At 42.2% G+C, this 25,247-nt stretch overlaps 1 protein-coding gene and 1 long non-coding RNA gene across 3 annotated transcripts in view; one reads left to right on the forward strand and one right to left on the reverse strand.

Annotated features, from left to right (window-relative positions):
• ELP2 (elongator acetyltransferase complex subunit 2) overlaps window positions 1–13,503 on the reverse strand; it is a 49,940-nt gene extending 36,437 nt beyond the window's left edge. The window contains exons 1-5 of one of the 2 annotated variants that reach the window (XM_074876172.1): window positions 13,357–13,503; window positions 13,166–13,244; window positions 5,425–5,510; window positions 3,523–3,673; window positions 2,198–2,275 (exon numbers count right to left, since the gene is read on the reverse strand). In XM_074876172.1, coding sequence (XP_074732273.1) covers window positions 2,198–2,275; window positions 3,523–3,673; window positions 5,425–5,510; window positions 13,166–13,244; window positions 13,357–13,488 — 526 coding nt within the window. In that variant the 5' untranslated portion in view covers window positions 13,489–13,503. Of the gene's footprint in view, window positions 1–2,197; window positions 2,276–3,522; window positions 3,674–3,943; window positions 4,037–5,424; window positions 5,511–13,165; window positions 13,245–13,356 lie in introns of those variants that run through there. The other variant, XM_074876163.1, reaches the window with a different exon arrangement.
• On the forward strand, window positions 6,499–12,552 carry LOC141946421 (uncharacterized). Its single transcript, XR_012629838.1, has 2 exons — window positions 6,499–7,055; window positions 11,340–12,552. It is a non-coding gene; the product is annotated as an uncharacterized LOC141946421 (long non-coding RNA).
• Window positions 13,504–25,247: the final 11,744 nt, after the last annotated feature.

Consider the following 25,247-nt stretch of genomic DNA (forward strand, 5'->3'; position numbering starts at 1 on the left):
AATGTCTTTTGAAAGTGAAAGCATATATTACGTATGATTCAATTTTCAATGAGAGCTTTAAATTTCTTTGCTTGGTGAAATTGGAGGTTTACTGTAAAACCTTCTAGTTCAGGAGAGTAGTTTAGAACTCTTAGAAAAGTAATTCTGTATTTAATTTCTGACTTAAGAACTGCAGATTGTCCTCAAGAGAAAAGCTTCTTTAAATCTTAATACAGCTGCCAACATAACCTTCATAAAGATTTCAGAGCAACTCCTAAAGTTATCATATATCATTTTCCCCTGAAGCTCATTAAAATTCCAAATTGCCACTACAGATTAATGTTTCTGACAGAATGATCAGCAGTGAAATTTTTAATAATATATTTTAACTACTTTATTTAGATTTCAGAATTAACATACTCCTCTGAATAAAAACAGTCCAATTGTATGGACTACTACGTCAGGTTTAGGGAAAACACACAGAACATGGCTATGCTGTATTAAAAGCCCCTTTATAGATTTCTAGGGTAAACATTTCTAAACATACATTTATGGTTCATAATCTAAACTGTTTCTTGACGATTTTAGCAGCACAGATCATTCATACTGGAACTGGCATTAAAAACATAAATGCATAGGATTTTTTTTTTTAATTTCTGTACAAGACCTACACAAATTATTTATCATTTAAAAATAATTTCAGTTCTTCAGAAAAGTAAAGTACTCTTTTTCAGGTTATGAGCACTGTGTTGTTTTGGATAACTAATTTGAATTGGGATGGGAAGAGGCCATAATAAAGGATTGTCCTGCTCTGAATGCAACTTTAAGCAACACTGGGTCTTGGGGACTCTGGGAGATTTTCACAGCAAAACAAAATGCTTGCTATTCCAACATTTAAAGAAGCTTCAAGCACTCCATGCAATTTTTGTTTCGGAAGCAATTAGTTTTAAGAACATGATAATCTTCATTTAACATTTTTCCAAAATGAAGTCACTTCTCTTATACACAACATGATTTCAACATTAAATAGGTGCCCTAGAGTGTTACAGTGAGAATTTCTTACCTGTATAGTATCATAAACAAAGAAATAATCTATTGCTTTGCAATATGAATTTTATACTCATTAAACTGGCACTACAGACACTCCTAACAAAAATTCACAATGGAGGTAGTGATTCTAATTTACCCTCAAGCCTTTTAACTTCATCTCAACAACCACCTAACAGAATATTTACAGGAAAAAGAGAGAGAGAGAAGTTTACAGTTCTTTAACAGTGCAGATGCTGCTTTTGATACCAGACACACTCTGGAAATGGACATTAGCATTTCCAAACGGGACAATGCATCTTTATAGAGTTTTTGTATCCCTCAGAATTATCACAAGCCAAAAAATAAAATAGGTTTTTGTATAACAGCTCTGGAGGTGTACAATCAAACAACACATCAGCGTGGAACACATGCAGCAAAGCTGAAAACTCTAGATACAGTAAGAAACTTTAGTACTTTTTCCCCTTGGTAGCCTGGTACTCCTCCATCCAGGTGAAAGGCTCTAATGATACTTAAACACAAACCTAATTCAACGTATGTATCTGGCTTGAGCATACATTGAGGGGTTTTTTTTAAGAAAAAAAAGCTTCTACAAATTTGCAACAGAAGAATGTGTCTGTGGCAGGCTACAAAATCTGAACATTTATGTTAAGAGAAAACTACATAAAGCATGCTGAATAGTCAGGTTAAACTTGTTCAGTATCTCAATTTTTTCACATTTAAGACTGAACAGGTGATAAACATTGCTCATTAATCTGCAATTTTTGATGCAGGCCTGCAGATTGTTTTTATGGATCTTGCCCTTCAATCCAAACAACAAGAAAAAATATACACAGCAGCACCACAAGGACTGGGTGAAACTAACAGCATCGTCCCATCCTGTTCACTTACAGCCCTGTTACTCCCTTCTTAAGCACTCTGTCTCAAGAGTTCAACTAAAGAATTCCATTTGGGCATCATTTTGAAGAAACTGTAATCATCCAGTATTTTTCTAATTGCCAAGTAGAGTTCAGTGAAAATCTTTAGAAACAAGCAACAGCTTAGGCTGATTCTGTAGAAAACAAAAAATATGGCACAAGGATCTGGAGTCGGTCAAATTAAAATCTATTTGGGGGATTTCTTAGATCTTACATTTCCTGCATTGATATTCAAGATGTGCGGCTGTACTTACCATTGCTGCCAGGCAAGAAGGATAAGCAGACATCCATAACAAATCCATTTCCAAACTGCAGAATTTCAATGCATTTAGCTGGAAAACAAGAGCAGACAGCGCTGATCTCATTCACTGTTAAGTATTACTTATACTGTCATTTCCTACTACATTATGTAGTTCAAATCTCCCATTCAAATTTATTTTAAAGAGCTGAAAAACTTCTACTTTTTTCATAAGCCTAAATAATGTTACCTTCTGTGGGGCCACAGAAATTTATCCAGAGTTTGCAGAGTTAGAAGATAAAGTCACTATTCTCTACCAAGTATTTAAGTTGCACAGCTGCAGTAACACATCAGAAGCAATAAATATTGCAAATTATATCCTGCAACAACAGCATCCACTACACAGGAAGCTAAAATTGAACCCATTTGCTACAAGAGCAGATAGAGAAATGAGCAGAAACCTGCAACCACCCCTGAGATCCCAGAGCAGTTATACTAGTAAGCCATCAAGATCAGAGTAATCAACTGGATAGCAGAAAAACCTCTCTACAGAAGCAGAATTGGTCCTTCCATCACTGGAACTCACAACAGCAAGACAAAAAGTAAAGGACAGGACTTCATGGTGTTCTTTGAGAGCATGAGAAATGCCTTCCAGAACATGGGACTGAAGATTGGCAACTCCCAACTATTTCTCTCATGTAGGCAGGGCAATCTGAAATCCTCAAGTTCACCAGGTAAGGAAGAAAGTAGCTTGAGAGATGCAGTCAGTAAAACTCAACTAGCAAATAACACTTTAAATCTAGATTATCCACCCTATCTATTTCTTACATATTTCAAAGAGCTGTTCTCCCATGCGTCCGTGCAATGACCTCGTTCACCAGAAGGTCAAGATCCTGTTATCCCAAACTTCTTTGGGCTCAAGTCAATAGGAACAAACAAGTGGCTAGTTTAACCTCACCTTTCTAATGCCAGCATTAATAATTTTACTAATGAATTTTACTTCACACACACATACAGCTAGTCTGCCCCCATGTTACAGGGCAAAATAATGGTTCAGCTCATCAGATTCTGAACACATATTAAAAACAAGTAAATTCAGCCAACACAACACTGATGAAAAAGATAAATCATTATGCAGAACAAATCTGACCCAAAGCTGTTAAACTAGTATAACCCTCAGCTTTCAAAGAGCAATACAGTGGTTTGACGTACTAAAGTTTGAAGAGAAATCAATGTAGTTGCATTAAAAGATGTTAGTATTTAGCCAAGTACTTCAATGGATTAAAGCATTCATCATTTTTAAGCCAGTATGTTGTCTCTAAGGTTAAAAAAAAAAGTTACCTTCTGAACCATGCCGAGACCAGATTCTCACAGTAGAGTCAGAAGCAGCAGAAGCTATTAGCAGATTTAAATCAGGTTCATCCGACTGGTAGACAGCATCCACAGCACAAACAGCTTCAGCATGGCCTTTGAGAGGAATGCTTTTCACAAGCTGAACACATCAGAAAGTTTTACAGAGTTTTAAATTCCAATAACTTATCTGAGAGAATTTTTAAAGCTATTTTAAGAAATAAAATAATTTAATACTGAAAACAAATTGTACACTTGCAATGGCAGAGCATCTGCCAAGCTATGCTTAAGCTATAGCACATTCCAGAAAAACATAGAGAAGGGATACAGCAGTAATGAGTATTAACTTGGTAAGATTTTGTTCAAAGCTGAGCAGAATTAAATGTTCCTGTGTACACTATACAAACCTCACCATTCCACCATAGAAGTTAAGAAGAGCAGTTTTCCTTCCTTTTTCTCCTTCTCTTGTCCCTCACCCTAAGGAACATCTCATAAAAGTTTGGAGAACCTTAGTGAAGGAGACAGAGCAGAGAACACAATGGAATAAGTAGCAGCTACAGCAGCTCTATCAGCAATGTTTAGTGTGTTCTCGCAAATCAAAACACCTTTTTCCTCCCTCAAAATACCAACATGAAAAACAAAACCTCTAAATTTAGACTTAAGTACCTACTTTCTTAATTAATGAATAAATACAGGTGATTCAATTTGTGACCAGTTCTTCATAAACACAAAGAACAAAAGAAGAAGCTTTTAATTCTGTGACCAGAAGTTGTTCAGCCTAAATTTGGGCATAAAAACACTTGACGTCTCCTTCCAAAATATAGCCTGGCAGGCCCCAGTAAGGATTTTTGATCAGTCCAACATGGAACTTTGCCAGGTTTTAAGAATTCACACAAGTCTAGAACTGTCATTAAAATGTGCACATTTAGCCACATTCTTTTTCAAAGACTGCCATGAGCCCGTGCACCACATCAGCAGAAAAGATTAGTAAAGAAATCTGTAAGTTATTTTAAATAAATAACTAAACATTTACAATGGATCAGGATCAGAAATTATTTATTTCTGAGAACATTCCCCCATCAAACTAGGTGCATTTCCCCCTAGTATGCATTCTCATGCATTTTAAAATGGCAAGTCTAATCTAGTTTCAGATAGCCTATGAAATGGGTTACCTACACAGCCATTCACAAACCAATGCCTAATAAGTAAGATTTTAAAAGTTAGATAATAAATTTAAAAAGTATTTTATCTGAATTTCAGTTCATTCTGAAAGCTCTTTTACACTATACTCCATTCTTTGCCTTACATTTTATAGTATGAATAATAAATTAGCAAGTCTCCTTACTTTTCTCTGAAAAAACTCAGTTGTTGCACATTTTCATTTTTTTTTAAACACTTACCCCAACTTGCATATCATTCTTGCAAGACTACCTATATACAAACACTACACTGTTACACAGGTTGACCAGAAATCACTACAAAATGGATATAAAGAAACGAAGGAGAAGGGTATGGGAAATGTCAACTCAAACCTCATGGTCTGAAGATTTTAAGGCAGTTTAAAGGCAAGAACTACATGAGATCAGAAAGCTGGTGACTCACGAACAGAAAAACTGGATCTTTTAGACATGCTAGACAAATCCACTTGATGACTGGCTAGCTAATTTCTTAATAAAGGCTGATTTGAAAAAGATAAACTAGAGAAAACAAGAAACAACATTTAAAGTAAAACATAGCATGATAGTATACCAACAATTTGAAGGAGATATACACAACATTCAATACTCAGGGTAAAATGAAGAGCTATGAATAAGAAATACAGACAAAATATAATTTGTAGTATGCGAGAAACTAGGGTGGGGGGAGCTTTAAAAAGAGGTTATTTCTGCTCACCTGATTATTCCACGTTCCTGTTCCATTCCATGTCCAAAGAATGAGTTGTTTATCAGATCCAGCAGAAACTAACTCTGTTTCAGAAGCTAAAAAACCACATTTTGGTAAGTTTTGTGAACACTTACTTTGTAACAACAGTCAACAGCATAAGCAGTTACATTGGTTACTACTCACAAAATATGTACCAACTGTAAGCAAAGTTTCCATCAAAATAAAGTACAGCTAATATGAGTCGTGCTGTGCAGGACAGCTTAAAAGCAAAGGTATTCTCTAAGACAACATAAAAAGAAAAGTCACAGGAATATTTAAAGTTTTGCATGAATGTGATAAATATATCTTTCCAAAAAGATTCTCAAATCCAACAGTGTAATTTAATATTTGCTTTTTTTGTTTGGAGGATAGGAAAATAAAACAAGAGAAATCTAACCAAAGAGAATTCAAAGCTTCACATGAAAATGTAATTCTCAAGTTCCCTGAAAATAATTTCTTTTAATCAGTTTTAAGAAGAAAATGTTTTAGTTCAACCAGTTGAAAGGATGGCAGTTTATATCACTATTAAAAAGGAATGTTTTCACCTCAGTAATTCCTCCCCCAAAAAGCAACAGGCACATTACATTAACGGTCCAATCAACGGCCCCATTTCACTTTGTCAGTGAGTTTCTATAAAGGCATAAGGGCAAGAATACATGCCTTTGAAAAGCCTGCACTAAGCAACTTTAAATCCTGAAATTACTCTCAAGCAAAAGCCTCATAAGGATCTCAAACATTTTATCTTGAAAGAATACTTCTTCGTGGATATGACCTCTATGAAATTTACAGCTTTATAGTCAGAGATTTCTTAAAAGGCATTGTAAACCAGTTTACAAAGTCAAATGATGCAAAACTCCAAACCCTTACTAAAGAGGCCGGTGGCAGCACAAGCATCAGAGCCGCAACCTGTCAGAGCCACCGCAGCCCCAGGCAGGGCAACCTCCCTGGCTGGCGTTGACTGTGGGGCCTGGAGAAGACACCCGACCGGACCCCCTCGCTTTACTGGGCAGCTCACCCGGGTTTCCCGGGTGTGAGAGACGAGAAACCAGGCCTGCGAGAAACTAAGAAAAACAGCCTGAGAAAGCAAAAGTTGAGGCTGATTAAAGAAATGCCTCAAACACTTGCAAGACAAAACTATGAGTCACAGGGTGGATGGTGTGGAGGTCGAAGCTGATAAGGCTGCCCGAATAACACAAGATGCAGCTGGAGGAGGGAGCCCTGTGGAGACAGGACGGCTCTGCTCTGGTGCACCTGGACAAATTTCAAGGGCCATCTGTCCGGTGAATGACCTTTGCTTCATTATCCACAAAATGCATATTAAAGTTAACACCCCTCAATATGCTAACGAGGGCTAACATGATCATGCTAATTACATCATCCCATGAAACACCTTACCCCTCCCCGTACATGGGATACGTAGGTATGTGGGTTGACCTAGGGGACGGACCCAAGGACAGTGTGTATAAATCAAGGGGGGGAAGAAAGGGGGCAGCCCGGGAGAGTGCAGTGAAGCAAAGAAGACGGATGCAAGTGAAAAAGACGGCTGCCTCCTGTGCCTCCTGGAACCCTCGCCAGCGGGATCAGCGCAGAAACCCAGACCGGTGATCTGTATTTCCCCATTCCCTCTATCTCCCTCTTTTCCCTTTCCCATTAAGAAATGCAAGGCATATGGTATTGCTTGCCACAACTTGCTATATACTTAGCCAATTACCGTGTGCTCAATTAGTACATTGTGGGTAGTTAATAAATACTTGGACTTGGAGACTTGTCCACTCCATTGGGGATTTGCGAATCTGAGTCACTTGTCTCCCTTTGTCTGAGCGGGACATGACATTAAAATTGGCGTAGTCAGAAGGATCCCCTTCGGTATTGGAAAGTCTTATGAGATACTGGTTCTCTATCCGACAAACTCGGACAGGGAGAACTGGGAATTGGCCCCTCAGCTATATGCTGGGAGAGGGTCGGAGGGATACCGATTCTCCATCCAATAAGGGCAGGGAGAATTGGGAAATGACCCCTCAGCTATAAGCCAGGAGAGGTTCAAGCAGTGGCAAGTCATGACTGGCCAGGAAATGTCGGTGCTCGACTGCTCCACTATTTTTGAGAAACTGAAGGAGTATAAGGCTTGTCCTCCTCCTTTAGTAAAGGTTTGGGCCCACGATAATTGGCATAATCCGGAAGCAGTGGCAAGCTATATCAGTGTGCTTGAGGGGGTGCAAGGGTCGCGACCAGGCAAAGGAAAAGCTATAGTGTGCTCTGTATTAGGGGCAGCACTGACTGCAGCCCAAAAAGATAAACATGTTAAGAAACAACTAGAAGGGGAAATGATCAAATCCTTACAAGATCTGGTAAAAGCTCTCCAGGATCAATTGCTTGAGGAACGTAAGGTTACTGAACAAAAAGCTAAACTCTGGCAAGAGCAAACTGAAGTTTTGAAAAGCCAATTAGCTGATGAGCGTAACACCACTCAGCGACTTCACATGGCTCTGTTATATGCCTTGGACCGAGAAAAAATCTCACGGTCCAAAAAAGAGGGGAATGAACAAGAAACCTGCAACCGGACAGATCTCGGCTCTGTTCCGGATAGTGAACAGGGAGTTACAAATCTGGCAAAAGCAGCAGCCAGACCCTTGTATCCAACAAAGGATTTAGAGATAAGCCAAGAAATTTTTTACCCCAAAAATGAAAAGGCAAATTTAAGACCATTTATTAAAACGGAGACCACCAAGGGTCAGGGTGGAAGAGCTCCGCAGGTCACCATTCGAACTACACCATATCCAGCGACTGAGCTTGCGAAAATTCAAGAGAAATATACCAGACGAGCTCAGGAAACTGAGACTGAATACGTGTGGAGGGTATCTTTGACTGGTGGCGACCGAATCTTGTTATCAGACGATGAGGCCCAGGGGTACTGGGGGCCAGGGGTTTTCTTAGTTACTGATGACCAGAGAGCACCGTGGTCGTTAAGTCAACGAGCTGCTTATTGGGCTGGGGGTCTGGACCCCTTGGAAAGGGGGGATCCAGTATGTATTGAGACCCCAACCATAAATCATTTGACCAAAAGTCTGCAGAAAGCTGCTTGTCTCCAATTAATGCATGACAGGCATTTGGTTCCGCAGCAGTTTTCCCCGATGCTATTAATTGCTAACCCCAATCAAATGACTCCCCTAATTCGGGGCTTGCCAGACTCTTTGAAATCACATGCAGTACAATTACAAGATCGTTTGCGGAATGCATTAGCCCCACGAGGGGGGAGATGGGCAGGGGGAGAACCCATGACTTGGGGAGAGATAGCTCAGGACTTAATAAATTACAGCCAGAGAATGGGCCTTACTGGGGGAACGGGTAAACCTAAGCCCTCGGTACGCAGAGTGAAACAGCAGGAAAATCTGTCTCCTTCCCCTCCGCATGTTTTAAGAGCAAAGAGAAACCTCTTGTGGACTGAGGGAATTGGACAGGGGATTCCCCGAGAGTTAATGGACGGTATGCCTACTAAAGTTTTAGAAAAGCTCATTCGAGCCTGGAAAGGCAAAAGGAAGCTGCCCCCCCCAACCGAGCAGATCTTTCAGGCGAAGGGAGGGACAGAACTGAAAACTAACGAGATGGTGGTAATTGCTTCTCAAACACCAACTGCCCCTGAAGAGGACTTGATTGATTTAGGGTCGGGAAACTGGACGTGCCATCCCCAGTAAGTGAGCCAGGGGATGGCGGGTGGGTCCACTTAAGGAGGCTCACAGAGAATACTAAAGGAGACTTGTTGATTACCTTTCCGCTCAGCCCCCTTAAAACTCCAGTTACATTTCTAGTAGATACAGGGGCTCAGATCTCAGCACTCGATACAGGGGCTCAGATCTCAGCACTCCAAGCTGATGTTGCCAAGCGGAATGGCATAATTACTGACAAAAAGCAGATCTGGGTTACAGATGTTTTCAGGGACTCTAAGCCACAGCCGACTGCTCAGGTGAAATGCTGGTTACCTGGGAATGAAACTGCAACAGAAGCTATTATGATCCTGGGAAATTTCCCCACAAACATCCTGGGACTTAACCTATTGAAGGGACAAGCCTGGGTGGATTCAAAAGGAAGGGAATGGAAATTTGGGTCCCCAACTGCCTCTATAAGACTTTTACAGCAAGCGCCTGTGCTTCCTCCTTCTAAAATTGTTAATGTGAAACCTTACACCTTACTGTTAGGTGCCAGAGAGGGGATCACTCCGGTAATAGCAGAGCTGTGGGAACAAGGGATAATCACTCCAACTCACTCACCCTATAATTCCGCAGTGTGGCCAGTCCATAAACCTAATGGAAAGTGGTGACTGACAATTGACTATCAGTGATTAAATTCCAATACAGGTCCTCTAACAGCTGCAGTACTTAATATAGCTGAACTGATTGCAACCATACAGGAGGCAGATCACTCTGCCTTTACATGGGAAGGTGTGCAATTTACTTTTACATGTCTGCCCCAGGGATATTGTCATTCGCCGACCATTACTCATTATGCACTAGCACAGGAGCTTACTCAAATCCCTCCTAGGGAAGGGGTCAGGATATATCAATATATTTATGATGTTCTGATTGGTGGCTCTGATGCTGCTGCAGTGGGACAGACCCGGTCAGGAAATTGCCCTGCCCACCTACTAAACAACCAGGTGGATTATATTGGTCCTTTCCGGCTCTCTGAGGGAAAATGCTATGTATTGGTGGGGGTGGAAATAGTGTCAGGCCTAACCCAAACAAAAGCTGTATCTCGAGCAACTGCAGAAAATATGGTGAAGGGGTTAAAACGCCGGTTTAGCTGCTTGCCTAAACCCAAATCGATCCAATCAGACAACGGTAGTCACTTTACTGCCGGGGTGGTTCAGGAGTGGGCTCAAGATGAAGGAATTCAGTGGATTTTCCATACTCCATACTATCCCCAAGGAAATGGGATTGTGGAACGCACCAACAGACTTTTAAGGCAGGCCCTAAAACCCCTTGAACCAGGATGGCCACAATGGGTGCCAGATGCAGTAATGAAGATAAACAGCCGGTGGGGAATTAATGGGTGCCCACGACTTACCACGTTCTGTCCTAAGCCTCCATCCATACTCGCCGGGAAAAAAGAGACTAAAGACCCTGCAAATCCGCTCCATTATCCTGGACAACCTGTTCTAGTAGACTTGCCCACCGTGGGGCAAGTACCCCTAACCCTAAAAACTCCCATCAATATTTGTTCATTGGTGGCTACTGATGCCCATGGGAAAGAATACCGTATCAATACCAGGTGGATTGTCCCTTCTTTCTAACCATTATTGTTTTGTTATGCATATATTTGTTTTACAGGGCATTGATCCTGGATGACAGGAGACCTATGTTACTTTTAGCACTTTCGATAGTTATAGGCATTATTGGCTAGTTATTATTTGTAATCTGCTTATATTATTATATAATTTGTGGAATCATACCTGCTGAGTGTGGAATAAATCATTGCCAATCAATTACAATCAACAATCCAGGAAATTTTACAGGTACATTTAATGAGTTCACTTATTGGAATGCTAACCTGGAGTTGTGCCTTAAGTTACCTTATTGGGAAATTAAGGAAGCCTGTGAGTCACCTGTGACTGCACACTGGTGTTTGCAAATACCAAACAGATTACAGTGCTAGCTCATATAACTGGATGTGGTCCTGACAACACCACATCCACCAACAGCAACATGAAGTAATCAAAGACTAGCTGGAGGGGTCTGATCCCACAAATTAAGCATTAATGAATTGTACCTGAATATTAAATTGTATTCCCATTTAAATCCTTATAGACCTGCTAATGTGACTGTATAACCTCAAATAGTTTTAAAAAATTTAACTTAGCAATTATATGTACTAACAAGGTATGCCTTTAGGGAATTAAAGGTGCAGACCCAACAAGCATCTAAGATGGTGTTGCAGAATCCAGCTAGCATTGCTGAAGGAACATGGACTGTGCAGTGTGCTGAATCTAACTGAGGGAGAATGCTGCATCACCATCCACAATGCCACCACCTCTACAGAGGAGACCCGTGCCACGATGAAGATCGCCAACAGGAACAGAGAACTTTTTCGACTGATGGACTGGTTTGATGGATGGAACCCTGGGTCATGGGTCACATCACTGGGATCCTCAGGACTCACGGGGTGGGGAAGATGGCTTGTAAATATTAGTACTATGATATTATGCAAATTTTTGCTTTTAATACTATGCCTTGCAGCAGTTAGCTATATGCTCTCTCACCTTCTGTCTTCTTTTTCCCCTATATCTTTTGAGATCACAACGGTCAAAGAAGAACTTGGAGTGTTTGAGTCACGGGGTGGGATGTGAGAGACAAGAAACCAGGCCTGCGAGAAACTAAGAAAAACAGCCTGAGAAAGCAAAAGTTGAGGCTGATTAAAGAAATGCCTCAAACACTCGCAAGACAAAACTGTGAGTCACAGGGTGGATGGTGTGGAGGTCGAAGCTGATAAGGCTGCCCGAATAACACAAGATGCAGCTGGAGGAGGGAGCCCTGTGGAGACAGGACGGCTCTGCTCTGGTGCACCTGGACAAATTTCAAGGGCCATCTGTCCGGTGAATGACCTTTGCTTCATTATCCACAAAATGCATATTAAAGTTAACACCCCTCAATATGCTAACGAGGGCTAACATGATCATGCTAATTACATCATCCCATGAAACACCTTACCCCTCCCCGTACATGGGATACGTAGGCATGTGGGTCAACCTAGGGGACGGACCCAAGGACAGTGTGTATAAATCAAGGGGGGGAAGAAAGGGGGCAGCCCGGGAGAGTGCAGTGAAGCAAAGAAGACGGATGCAAGTGAAAAAGACAGCTGCCTCCCGTGCCTCCTGGAACCCTCGCCAGCGGGATCAGCGCAGAAACCCAGACCGGTGATCTGTATTTCCCCATTCCCTCTATCTCCCTCTTTTCCCTTTCCCATTAAGAAATGCAAGGCATATGGTATTGCTTGCCACAACTTGCTATATACTTAGCCAATTACCGTGTGCTCAATTAGTACATTGTGGGTAGTTAATAAATGCTTGGACTTGGAGACTTGTCCACTCCATTGGGGATTTGCGAATCTGAGTCACTTGTCTTCCTTTGTCTGAGCAGGATGTGACACTGGGTCCAATTCCTGCGGAGCCACCTATTAAAATCCCTACAGGGAGGCTGGGCTGAAGGGGAGAGGATGCTCTGCAGATCCCTATTCCTTTAAGTATACACCGCAGCCCCTCTGTTGCTGATCCTCCTGCCTCACCGCCCTAGCCAGGGGCTGGGCAGCAGCGCCCGCGGCCCGGGCCCCTGCCGCGGTCGGCAGACACAGACACGCACATGCAGACACGCAGACATGCAGACACGCAGACACACACAGAGACACCCACCCCCACACACACACACACCCACCCACAGACACACACACAGACACACCCACACACACCCACCTACACACAGACACACCCCCCCGCGCACACCCCCCCGCGCACACCCCCCCCCGCGCACACCCCCCCCCGCGCACACACCCCCCCGCGCACACACCCCCCCGCGCACACACCCCCCCGCGCACACACCCCCCCGCGCACACACACACCCCCCCGCACACAGACACACGCGCGCACACACAGACACACACACCCACCCGCGGCCGCCCGACCCGAGAGGACGGGGAGGCGGGGGAGAAAGGCCGCGCTACTCACCGCCGTCCCGCCGGCGGACCCAGCGCACGCAGTTCACCCTGCCGGCGTGGCCGCGGAGGGCGGCGGCCGCCCGCCTCACCTGCGGGAGAGAGAAAGCACCCAGCGTGAGGCCGCACTGCTGGTCCCGGCTCCGGTTCCTGGCCCCAGCCCTAGCCCCGGCCCCGGCCCCGGCCCGCAGCGCCTCAGCTCACCGTCGGCTGGTAGAGGACGACGTCGCGGCAGCTGCCGAAGGCGAGGAGCCCCCCCCGCCCCCAGGACACGACCCCGCCACCCGCCCGGTTGGCGCAGCAGGCGACATGACAGACTTCCACGGGCGCCGCCATCTTCCTCCCCGCCGCGTGCGCGACCTCGCGCAGCTCCCGTAGCAACGACCCCTGCGCGGCGCCCGAGGGGGCGGGGCCTGAGGCGGGAGGGGCGGGGCTGCCCGCGGCCTGAGGGGCGAGGGGGGCGGGCTGGGGGCGGGGGGCGTGGCTCAGGCCCAGCCCGGGCGGCCCCGGCTGCGCGGCCGTGGGGTGAGGGAGAGTCAGCGTAAGTCGGGGTGGCTGTGGAGAGACCCTGGCTTTGGGCTTGGTGTGAGGGAGCCCCGCGGGCCAGGCCTCGCCGTCACAGCCGCTAAAAAACAGGGCGTAAAATCCAGTGAAACCGAAATCAGTTTGGGTTTTGGTTTGTTGGGTTTTTATTTTTTGTAGAGGGGAGAGTTCTAATCGTTATTGCACCGACACTCAAAGGTTTAAAAACTGTAAAACTTTTCTGTTCAGGGTTTGGTTTTTTTTTGCATATAAGTTGATTCCACATGCTCTAGGAAAGAGCTGAGCTGAGTATCAAGAGATCATGATGTTATTACCCGTTTCTGATTTGTTTCTGTCACCTGTAGAGACTCCCTCTGATAAAGGATCATTTTTAAGTCACTGAGTTCAGGATGTGTTTAATATTACAGTTTGTTATGATATCCTGGAATAACTGTCATAGAAATAATGGGAATTTGCAACTGAGCAATGGCCACGGCCCCAATGGGGTGATCTGGGTATGTCTGAGTACCTCTATTTTTCAAGACAAAAGATGAGATTATAGCAGATTAGAGAATTCTGTCACATTTTTATTTATTGATATATTTATTGCCCTTCCTACCTAAGAAATTAAAACCAAATCAAAAAGTTAAATACTGCAGTAGTAGTCTAGTTTTACTTACATGGTCACTGGCCTAAAGAAATGGGATCATTAGAGGGTATTACACGGTATGGGTGTGCCATGAACCGTTTCAGCCACTTGGCTTCACAGGCTCAAGAATTTTACAACTTGCTATCCCACAGGCTGTGTAGGAGTCTCTGCAGGACCTTCTGTGAGACATCCACTCCGCCTCCCCCACAAACGCAGAAGGCCCTGGAGCAGAGGCCAGGCTGAAGTATAAATGGACTACCCTGTGACAGAAAGTGGAAAGTGAGAAGAAACAGAGATATGACTACCTACAGCTGTCCTGTGCTTCCTGCCCCCAAATTGCACCCGGGGGTATCCTGAAATAATCAAAGCTGAACTGAAAAGCTGGAAAGCCTGTGGTGGGGGGAGAAGACAGCTCTACGTGGCTGTGAAGAGAACGGGGAGGCAGGAAGAGAAGCAGCAGAAAGCAAGCAGGCAACCAGGGGAAGCACTCTGCATGGCACAGGGAACACTTGGGACCCTAAACCACTCCTGCCTGGCCTTTATCTCCCTGTGTGCCTGCATGTTCATGAATACTGGCTGTAACTTGATACAAAAATGTTGTAGCTGGGCACAGCTTTTTCCAGTGGGTATGAGAGGAAGGAAACTATGCCTGGTCACATACAAATACAGCCAGAAATGTTAGCTGCTAAGGGAACAAATGACTCCTTGCACAAAAATGCACAGATCCAGTCATCAAAGCATGCTTTAACTGAGGAGTGCTGTCTCCAGCTGCCGAGGATGGCTGCGCAGCAGTCGGGTTGCACAGCAACCCCCTTCTCAACGTGCCCTGCCAGGGTCTGAGGCAGGACTCTGGCAGGAGGAGGTCGGTCTCTGCCAAAAAGCTGGGGCATGTTGTAGGAGTTGAGTTTGTTGCTGTGGGAAGGAAACAGGCTCTTACTGTGATTGTGGGCAAAGTGTAGGCTTTCCAAGATGGATCTGGGTGGTGGATTCCTCTGACACAAGAAGTTTACTCATCTGATAGATAACCTGCTGATGATGATGTCCTGTAAACAGCAGGGCCTTGAGTGCTGCTTGTGTCAGAGAGATTTGGAGGTGTGCCTGAGGGTGCGAGGGCACTGTGGCCCCATGCTGCAGGGTTTTGTAGGGCTGGTCATTGCAGGCTTAGGCTACCACCTCTGGGATGGTGCTTTCCAAGGCAACTTGAAGGAGCACATTGCGGAGGGCTGCTAGCACCAGGTATTGCCAGTGATTGCCCCCTCTCTGCCGCAAAGGTCTGTCACTGTTGCCTTCATGCCACGCCGACACCTCCCAACACCAAGAGAACTGGGATAAATCAACATGGAATATGGGCTTGAAAGCACCATGGGAGATGCTGTAACAGCACTACAGTGGTATGGCCAAAAAGCATGGGAAGCTGGGTCTGTATCCAGGCAGATCAGCCTAGACAAGCCTAGTTTCTTACTTTTTGTAAGTATGATGTCTGACCGAGTCCTCATTCACATAGGATGCTGGGCCTTTGGTATAACCCAATAAAGTTTTTTTGTGAGTTCTGACATTACGAGATCTTTTCTTATGTCTGAAAATGGAAATGGAGGATGGTGTATGAGAAATTTAGAAGATTGGATAATTATAACAATCAAAACACTTTTTAAGAACACATGCATTATAAGGAAATAATAGTGATGGTCAGTGATGTTCCAAGGATGGAAAAGGACACCCTGTGGGCTAGTCACCAACTGCCAGTCTTCATTCATTGCTAGTGTCCTTACTGGATTCAGATCTGTCCTTGGTGTTTTCCTTCATCTTCCCACAACATGACTTCTTCACTTTTCAGAAATACATGTAAAAATAATCTTCCTCTTTTTTCCCTCTTTGGTGTAATTTTTGAGACACAAGAAGACCTCAATTCACTGAACATCAGAAAAGGTTGTGATGGTGTCTAAACAGACTTCAGAAGTCACTCCGTAGCCTTGTTCACATCTTTTACGTGTCCCAGTTTGGTTCTGCCAATGGAGTTACATCAACAAATTCCCATAAGCGAGATACTGTTCATACTGATAATTCTTTAGCTTAAAATAAATTTGCCAGTTAGATATTTGACTAATTTCTCTTACTCCAATAGCAAAACAGTTATTTTGATAGTAAACTCATGTCTGCAAGTCAGGTTTTGCAGGCAGAGGTGGCTTAGTGATCTTCATGTGCTCCCTACCAAACTCAGTTATGCCTGCAAACTTTTAGATAGAGGCTGGGAAAATAGAACACTAGTCAAAAAATGAGAAATGCTATTTAATATATTTCTCTAATTATGTCTAAAGAATGACATGAAAATATAGTAATGTTACAAATATGCTTTCCTGCAGCATGTTTCCAACCATACAGCATATTTAGCCTCATCTTCTTCTCTGGTTTTATGAGGAAAATACAGTGTTGGATATATATTGCATGCATTGTTAGTTGAATCCATGTTGAGAAGAAATCTGGTCTTTGATAGATTAAATCAAATTTTTATGCTTTCCTTTATCGGGTGGGGTCTTGTTGGTGTACAAGAATATGTATATTAGACATGGGTCACTTTGCATGATCCTATGAAAGCAACAATCATATGTTAAGTTTAAAGTTTAATTATATGGTGTTTATTCTATAGAAGAATGTTTAAAAGTCATTAAATTAGCAAAACCAAGTACTCAAAGGTTGGCGGTGTGTTCTTCTTGTAGTTGTTGAACTTAGACTATCTTTAGTTCTCTTCATTGTATACACGTCTTATGAAATAATCATGAATGAAGTTACTTCATACTCAAATTACTGCCTGCTATTTTTACTGTAGGCTGCTTGCCTCCAGTAGCAACCTGGATGAATAGTGCCTGGTGAATGAAGCAACTATTCAGTATTTCAATTTCTCCTCATTAGTTATATTGTGGTCCTAGGCCTAATTTGCTGTACAGTATTCTTAGCACAAAATTATCCCTCTCCTCATAGCCTTTTTTTTTTTTTTTTGGTGACTTTTACTGCCACAGTACCTGAATGTCTCAGAAAAGTGTATGAATTATGTTTTTCTTTATAATATCACTGTTAGGCAGAGGGGTATTATTATATTCATTTTCTGGGTGACAATTTCCTCCTGGGACCAGAATTCATAACAAATGCACCATAGTTCTTCAGTGATGAAGTGCCCAATGTGGAAGACATAGAGCAGTGTTCAGGAGGGGGGCTCACCACCCACAGCACCCGTTGCCTCCAGCTGGCACTGCAAACGTTTAAAACTTTTGAAAATCAGATTCCAGCATAGGAACACTGCTGACAGGTTCTGTGGGGACAGAGTTTCACCTGAGGGATCAGAGCTGGAGCACTGAGAAAATAAATAATAAACAATAGTGACCAAAAACATAAAGATGAGTTTAAATTATTTGCCAGCTTTACAGAGGATACCCATGCAACAGCTAGGAACAACTCCATTGCCTTCAACATCTTGAGTACAAATCCAGCCTCTCCCTTTTAGCCACCTGTGGGATCATCTGCTTCAGAAAGAGTTTCAATGCATGAGGAATACTACTAACTCATGGGTTGGCTGGGATTTCTTTCCCTTGAGCCTGCATCTACCAGTAGGCTGCCAGAAAGGGTGACGAAGGACAAGTGTCATGCCTAAAGTTACTGACTGGGTCCATTAAAATTCAGTGTCAGACTAGTTTTTAACTGCCACTGATTGATCCTGGAAGTGTGGTCCTGTGTTCAATAAAAGTTAAGACTTCCAGTGTATGTTGCACATAATGTAAGCCTGTGGCATCCTTTTCAAATATATTTCTCAAGAGAAAAAAGCAGATACTGTCACTTGAATAGATTTAATTTAAAATGTTTAGAACAAGTTCTTAGAGACAATTTCTCCTTTAATTCATCTCACTGAAGACTGAAAGTTGAATGATGCTGGTGAAAAAAGTTGAACTGAACAAATCCTAACTATAGCTATTTCCATTTTTCTTGAAGGCGGTATTTTAAGTATTCTATGAATGGCTTAAATTCCCACTGCATAATGGATTGCTGATTTTCCAGATAAAAAATAAACTAATTCTTTATAAATACCATCAAAATTAGCTCTCCAAACAATGACTGTAATTGCTAGCTGAAAGAAATTCCACAGAAAACGTCTCTGATTTTTTTTTTTTTAAGAAGACCTAATGCAAACATGACCTAGAAAATTGCTTGGGGAAAAAAAAAAAAAGATGAAACAGCTTGTCACATAATCAAACTGATTATGCATTATGTTTTTGAAGCAGAAGCTCTAAAATGAGACATGATAATAGGCATGCATTTGAGAGGGTCTACACAAACACACACACACACGAGTACTTGGAAATGTAATCTTGAATAGTTAAATTCATATTTTACGCTTAATTTCTGTATTAGCAGTAGCTCTAGCAGTTCTTGTATGAGTTGGATAGGATATTGTTCCACACTGAAAAAGAACATCTCACAAAACCAAATAATAAACTCCAATATTTTCCTGACACGTCTTCATGGTCATTTAAAAATAAATGTATTGAATTAATATCAATGGGTCATTTTATTTCTACACACACATATGTATTTGCATGCAACTACATCCACTATACATATATTTACAATGGATTTGATATTGAAGCACTGTAGCACAAGTTATATGATATTTAGTAATTTCCGGAAGGATAAGCCTGATCCAAAGCCCTTGGGGGTCAAAGAGATTCCCAGCATTTGATGAGGCTTTGAATCAGGGCTCCAGTTACTGACACCAGGACCTGGCAGACTTTTTTATCTGTAAGGTAATGTCAGTCCTCCTTGCTTCTTGTCACTGTCTTACACCCAGTAACTTGGTGAGCACAGTTATGAAAAGTTATAACCTTCTAGCCTGCTGGTCTGGAGCTGTCATGGGTTTCAGTTAGTAGGAAATACAAACAGCATTATAGGTTTGTATGAGAAAATCCCCATTCCCAGTGCTAAGTGTGCAGAGACAAATGTCTGCTGAGTCTCAGAGCTGCAGGGGAAAGGGGACTAGGGCACAGGGTATCCAACGCTCATACAGCAGCCTGCTTGGGTTGAGTAAAACTTTGTTTGCTAAGAAAGGTAATGAAAAACTCTCCATTTTCTGTCAAAATACAGTTTACTTTTTAAAATTACTTTTTTTTTAATGTGAATATTGGTGTATATTGGTGTACAAAGTTTCTGTAGTAAACGACAATTTATTTGGAGAATTTAATGAACTGCTGTACCACCTGTTATAGATGAGGTTATAAGAAAGGCTTGAACCTGTCCTGCCGCAGTGGCCACAAAGTGCCCCGTGCCACTCAAGTCAGAGTTGGCATCGCAGGTGCCTGGTATTATTTTTCATCTCTGTTGTCCACGGCGTCTGCCCAGGCTACATCCCTGCATCCCACAGAAAAAGTGCTTTCTATTTAGTGTCTCTCAGTTTAAATAAGTGCTTCAGAAGCAGACTTCATACCACACTAGCATGTAGAAAACATTGTTAAAAGAAGAGGTGTTTCTTACAGAGCTATAAGACTGAATAATAGTTGATGGGAAACACATTTAGAAGAGAAAAATATTGACTGAACATGAGGGGAAAAAATCGCAATCGTAAATCAGATAAAGTATACTAGATAGAGGAAATTGCACTGAATGGGAATTTTTGATACATCTTCAGATTTAAGGTAGTGAGTTTTACTTTGCACCTAAAGCTGAAATTCAACCTCCCTCTTATGCATAATAATTTAAAAAAACATACTCTTTGGACATTGAGTAAATATTTTGATAATTAAAATAATAAGACATCCATCAATAAATTCCATATCTATGTTGTTCTTTTTATTATGCAAAATTACTTTATTTACAAGATGACGCAGATACTTTTCACATATGAAAATATGCAGCTAAAGCAACTAAAATAACTAAACAACAAAAAGCCGCACAATAGATCCCAAAATATCAGAAATAATAATTAAACAAATATCTATTTCATTATTTTATCATTCTTGCTTCCTACATCCTAAATGTAGAGTGCCACAAATAAGGCATCTCATTCTGTTACCACCAGATGAGGTGAATCCTGCCTGGTTTGTCAAAGTAACTGTTGAAGAGGTGAAGAGAAATGTTAAGGCCAAGGTTCAAATCACCAGAGAGACTTAGGAACCCAGTTTCTAAATGCTTCTGAGGATCCATGCCTACATTGTTTAGCTTAATCTGTGACATAGTTGATTTGACTCACTGGATGAAATAGAAAAGATGAAAATGAATTTGCATCAGGAAAACACCATGAAATCATGAAAATATGAAAGAATGTTTTACAGAAACAGCATAAACTGCATCAGTTTAATCACTTCAACAATCACGGACAACATAACTCAAGTTGCCTTTTCCAAGCATCCAAGTTTTAACTCTCGTATGCTAATGCTTTTAGAGTCAAGTTATTTTGCTTCATTTTTCTTTCATTTCCAGTCACAAATATATCCATTTAAAGAAGTAAAATACTGAAGCAGAGATGTCTAGAGACTGAGGGCAGAAGTGTCTCTGCACTAGTGAGCCTTGCAGGACATTCTGCAAATAGCTTTGCACGAACAAACCAAGCCGAAGGGGCAGGTACCTAAAAGCCTGCAGTGCGCACTGAAATTCACTCATGAGAAGCAAACTTCTGCACAGTCAGCAATAATAATACTTAGTAGATGTTTACCTTTCATGCTGCATAAACTGTCAACAAAACTAAATTTGCACAAGGCTAGAGTGAATTTTTACCTCATTTTGAGTACATGAAAAATTGTCATTTCACCAAGGAATACTGTCAAGGTAAATTGCAACATTTCTCATCATTCCTTTGCCAGTTCTCCCGTTTCTTACATCCAAAAAATCCATGCTCCATGTAATCAACAATAGCAGTTCTTTTCTTTTGCTTCAGAGCATATTCTACAGATGAAGAAACGTGCATTCACCCACTCTATTCCAGTCTCTACTTTCTCTTGAAGCTGCAGGTTCTCAGAGAAGATCCAGTCCCTCTCTTTCTCATCATCTCTGATGCTGCACAGTCTGCTGACCTCATGCAGGTCCTTAACTTGGTGACACAGATTCTGAGTGAGCATACATCTCCTACAGGCTAAAAGACCACCTCCTGATGCCCCAGCCTCAACGAGAGGCCCTAGGCATTCCCTATAGCCCAAGACGTGGAGACCTACATTCTCCTGGAGCTCTGTCTGGGCCAAGGCTTCTGGCCCTGCTTGAGCAGGGAGGCTGGACCAGATTACCTCCAGAGGTCCCTTCCAAACATGAGCTCCTGAGGTCCTTTCCAGATTCAGCCATGCTGTGGTTCTGTTAAAAGGAAATTGCTGCAGTGCCTGCTGGGGACTGTGCCCTGCAGTGCGTCACCACCATTGCTGAGGACATGGATGCCGTTCAGAGCAGAGTCAGTCTGTGCCCTTCTGCACAAATTGCTGCACGAACTGCAGCATATGTTTGCTGTCACCTTCTTTATGAAATGTTTTCTTGACTGCAATTTAACCTTCCAGTAGCTCTTCTTTTGATAACAGGAGTTGGCCCAGGCAACTTTCAGAGATCACATCAGCCTAAACCATTGCATAATTCTTGTAGTCGCCCTAAGAGCTGATTGTATTTTCTACAGCCATTGAATTCTGAGTCTATTTAGCTCTGCTGCTCCACGTTCTCCCTACAGAGAATCCCTAGTCTGTCTTTATCTTCTACAACCTTTTTTTCCTTCTTGTCTCCTTTTCCTCTCTCCTATTCCCTTCCCTGTTGCCCCCCTAACCTCTGCACTGGGTGCCTTGCAGAAGACATTGTATTTGAGGAGGTAGTGATTCTGCACATGCCTGCTCTACTGGGTCTCATACGGAGGCTTGAGCAGCCTGTTTGTTAGTGTGAGCAGCATCTGCATGGGAGCTTGCTGCCCCATGCCAGCCTGAGCTGTGCTGGTGGGTGTTAGATGGAGATAACTTTCCAGCCTGCTGGGGAACTGTCTATTAGCTGGAGAGCCTACTCAGATAATCTGTAATTTATAATACGGTTATGTGCGGATCAAGGGCTGGAACGCAGCTCTCCTGCCCAGGAGAGGGCTGCCTGTGGAGGACTGAGTGACCTGCCTTGCCATTACCCCAAGCGGGTGCAGCTGGGTGCCGGGCTGCTCACCCAGCGGAGCCCTCAGGCCACACCAGGCTGCACGGGTCCCCCAGCCATGGGATCACCTCAGCTGCACCATGGTCACAGAGCTGTCTGTGGGCAGCTCCCACACCGTGCCAGAGATTTTGCCTCCTTCATGGCCTTGCCTTTATCTGACTGTGCAGCAAGAAGTTCTCATGTTAGTGTCCTTTAGGAATATTAGGAATAGTTGTTTTCTTGTGAGAAAATCCAATAGTAGCTCAAATGATCAAAAGAGGGAGAGCGTCTCTCCATGGACAGGATCTGCTCTGCACAGCATTCATTGGGAAAATCCATCTGGGCCCCATTGGATGCTGCATGAACATGGGGTGCCCATCATCTGAAGTGTTGTAAGATGTACTCATTATCTGTATTACTCTTTTTATCCTATCTTACAAAACCTGCTATTTTATTAAGCCATTTGTTGTCTGGTCTTTCTTGTTGATATCCATAACATAACCCTGCCCCCTTGGCCTGCCACCCCTCACACCCTTTGCTCAGTTCCCACCTCACAGCCCCAAGAACCAGCCCATAGAAGGATGTTGAGTGGCTAGTGAGACAGCATAGAGTCAAAGTACTGGTGACTGAAAGGCTCCATCATCCACCTCAGTGTGTTTGCACTGCATTTACATTTCTCAAACTATGGCATGTTCCCTAAATTGTGTAAATCTGTTGTGCTTATACTATTGAAAAAAAAAATAGAGTGCTATAGAAGTTGACAGATCTGTGCTGAAGAGTTGCATAAATGCCTCATACAGAAACCAGCTATGCTGAGCTGGGGAGCTGCATATTGTTCCCAGACTATTCGTGGTACAATATATGTGCTGGATAAATGGTACCAAGTCACACAAAAATGTGTGTCAAGCAAGCAAGAAAAAGAGAAGCTGCTGAGATTATTTCTACCTGCTCGCTTTTCTGCTTCTTGTTTGGCACTGTGTGAAAATGGCTTTAAATTATTCTGTTTTCAATGGCCTTTTGCCTATTTTTTTCTGACTGTTACTAGTCATTACCTGACTTGTACTGGAAGCACTCAGGAGCTGGGGAAGACAAGGCATTTTGATTCAGCTGTTTACATGAGGCTTGTGACAGATGGCGGAACTTTATTTTTAATGAGAAGTTTTTCCACACAGGTCTCCAGCGAGAGAGTTCTCCCGAAGACTGCAGCGAACCCAAGGTCACTGCGGTAGGACAAGCTCAGGTGGGTATCAGGAAAAAGCACGAGCCCCGGGGTGGTCTGTAACAGTCTGCACACACCATGAGCTTAATAGATGGTGTTGTTACCCTTAGCACAGTTCTACCTTTTGAACACTGGGGCATAATAATAAGGATGGCAGAAGGATAAACCTTTAGCCTCAAGGAAAAGTGAAAAAGAAGCTGGCATATTCGTGGTGGAGCCAAAAAAACCCTCTGTGTTATTTACTTGGACTTTATTACAGCCTGCATCCAACTGCATCAAATATTAGTCGTCTTTATAGAGTTTTTAGTAGAAGGAATGACTAAATTATAATAAAACCAACATTCTTACTTTGTAATGCAATACAAAACCAACTAAAATATTAGCAGGTAAGCTCTAAAACCATAGGGTCAGCTTCTGGTTTTATTTGAATGATATAATCTGTAATAATTCTGTCATGCTTAGGTATATTTTTCCAGATGTTTATCAATGGAATTATCACAGCCTTTTCCAAATTCTCCCAATAAAAGGCATCAATGTGAATAAAAATTTATGGTGTGAGGTAGTGATTAGCTTTAGGATATGTAAGTCATTATGATTTCTATCTTGTATGTTTGTCACTTTCTGTATCAAAATTTATATCTAAAAATATTTTCTGATCCCCCTTTAAATATGTAACATTTGTTAGAAAGTAAACACAGATTTTCTTGTTCTGTATGAAAGATGTTGATATTCTAGAAAATTCTAAGAAAATGTTTTAAACATGATCTTTTTTTTTAACATGATCCCTTTTTTTTCCCTGAGATCTGTGAAGAGAATATGTTTTCCTTCTTGCTATTTCCATAGCATACAGGAAAATTTTATTTTCCTTTATTTAATCAATTCATGATTCAGAGAATTCCTAAAATAAACCTAATCTCTCTCTAGACATGCAAAACATTACAGGAGTTGTCCCAGGCTAATAGAAATTGTTTTACTTCTATTGGAGCAAATCTTTGATTGTTTGCATCTTCTGAAGGTTTGCCTCTGCACTGTGAGAAAGAAAGAAAGTGGCATTTTATTCTTCACTTTAGGAAGCGTTCGATATTCCCGGTAAACTATGGCATAAATCAGTTTTGCTATCTTGTTGTAGCCATATTACATTACAAAAATCCTCTTCTGAATATTGGAAATTTGATCTGCCTTCTTCTGTGCTGCAGTTTAAAAACAAATGGAATAAATTTTAGGTGGGCGTTCATGAAATTGAAAAAAAAAAAGGATCGGAGGCCTCTTGGGTAGCGTTTTTACTTTCTGTTGTTTTTTTGGTTTTGCTTTTATGGCATACAGACAGTATCTACCTTCCTTATTTTATCACAGATAATTGCATCCAAATCTTTTCAGATATTAAAAATAGCTCATCTTCATGTATCTTTGTAAAATACCTGGGGTTTTTTTTCTATTTTCTTCATCACTATTATTCCACATACTGTTATTTCCATTTGTCCAGAACTCTTTGTTTTTTTCAAAAGAGATCATTAGATGCAATGTGACAATATGCTGGAATAAGCTTTAATAAATAAAGTGTGACTAATGGGGGTTTTACTTCACATC

Source organism: Strix uralensis, chromosome 1 (assembly GCF_047716275.1).
Source record: "Strix uralensis isolate ZFMK-TIS-50842 chromosome 1, bStrUra1, whole genome shotgun sequence".
NCBI lineage: Eukaryota > Metazoa > Chordata > Aves > Strigiformes > Strigidae > Strix > Strix uralensis.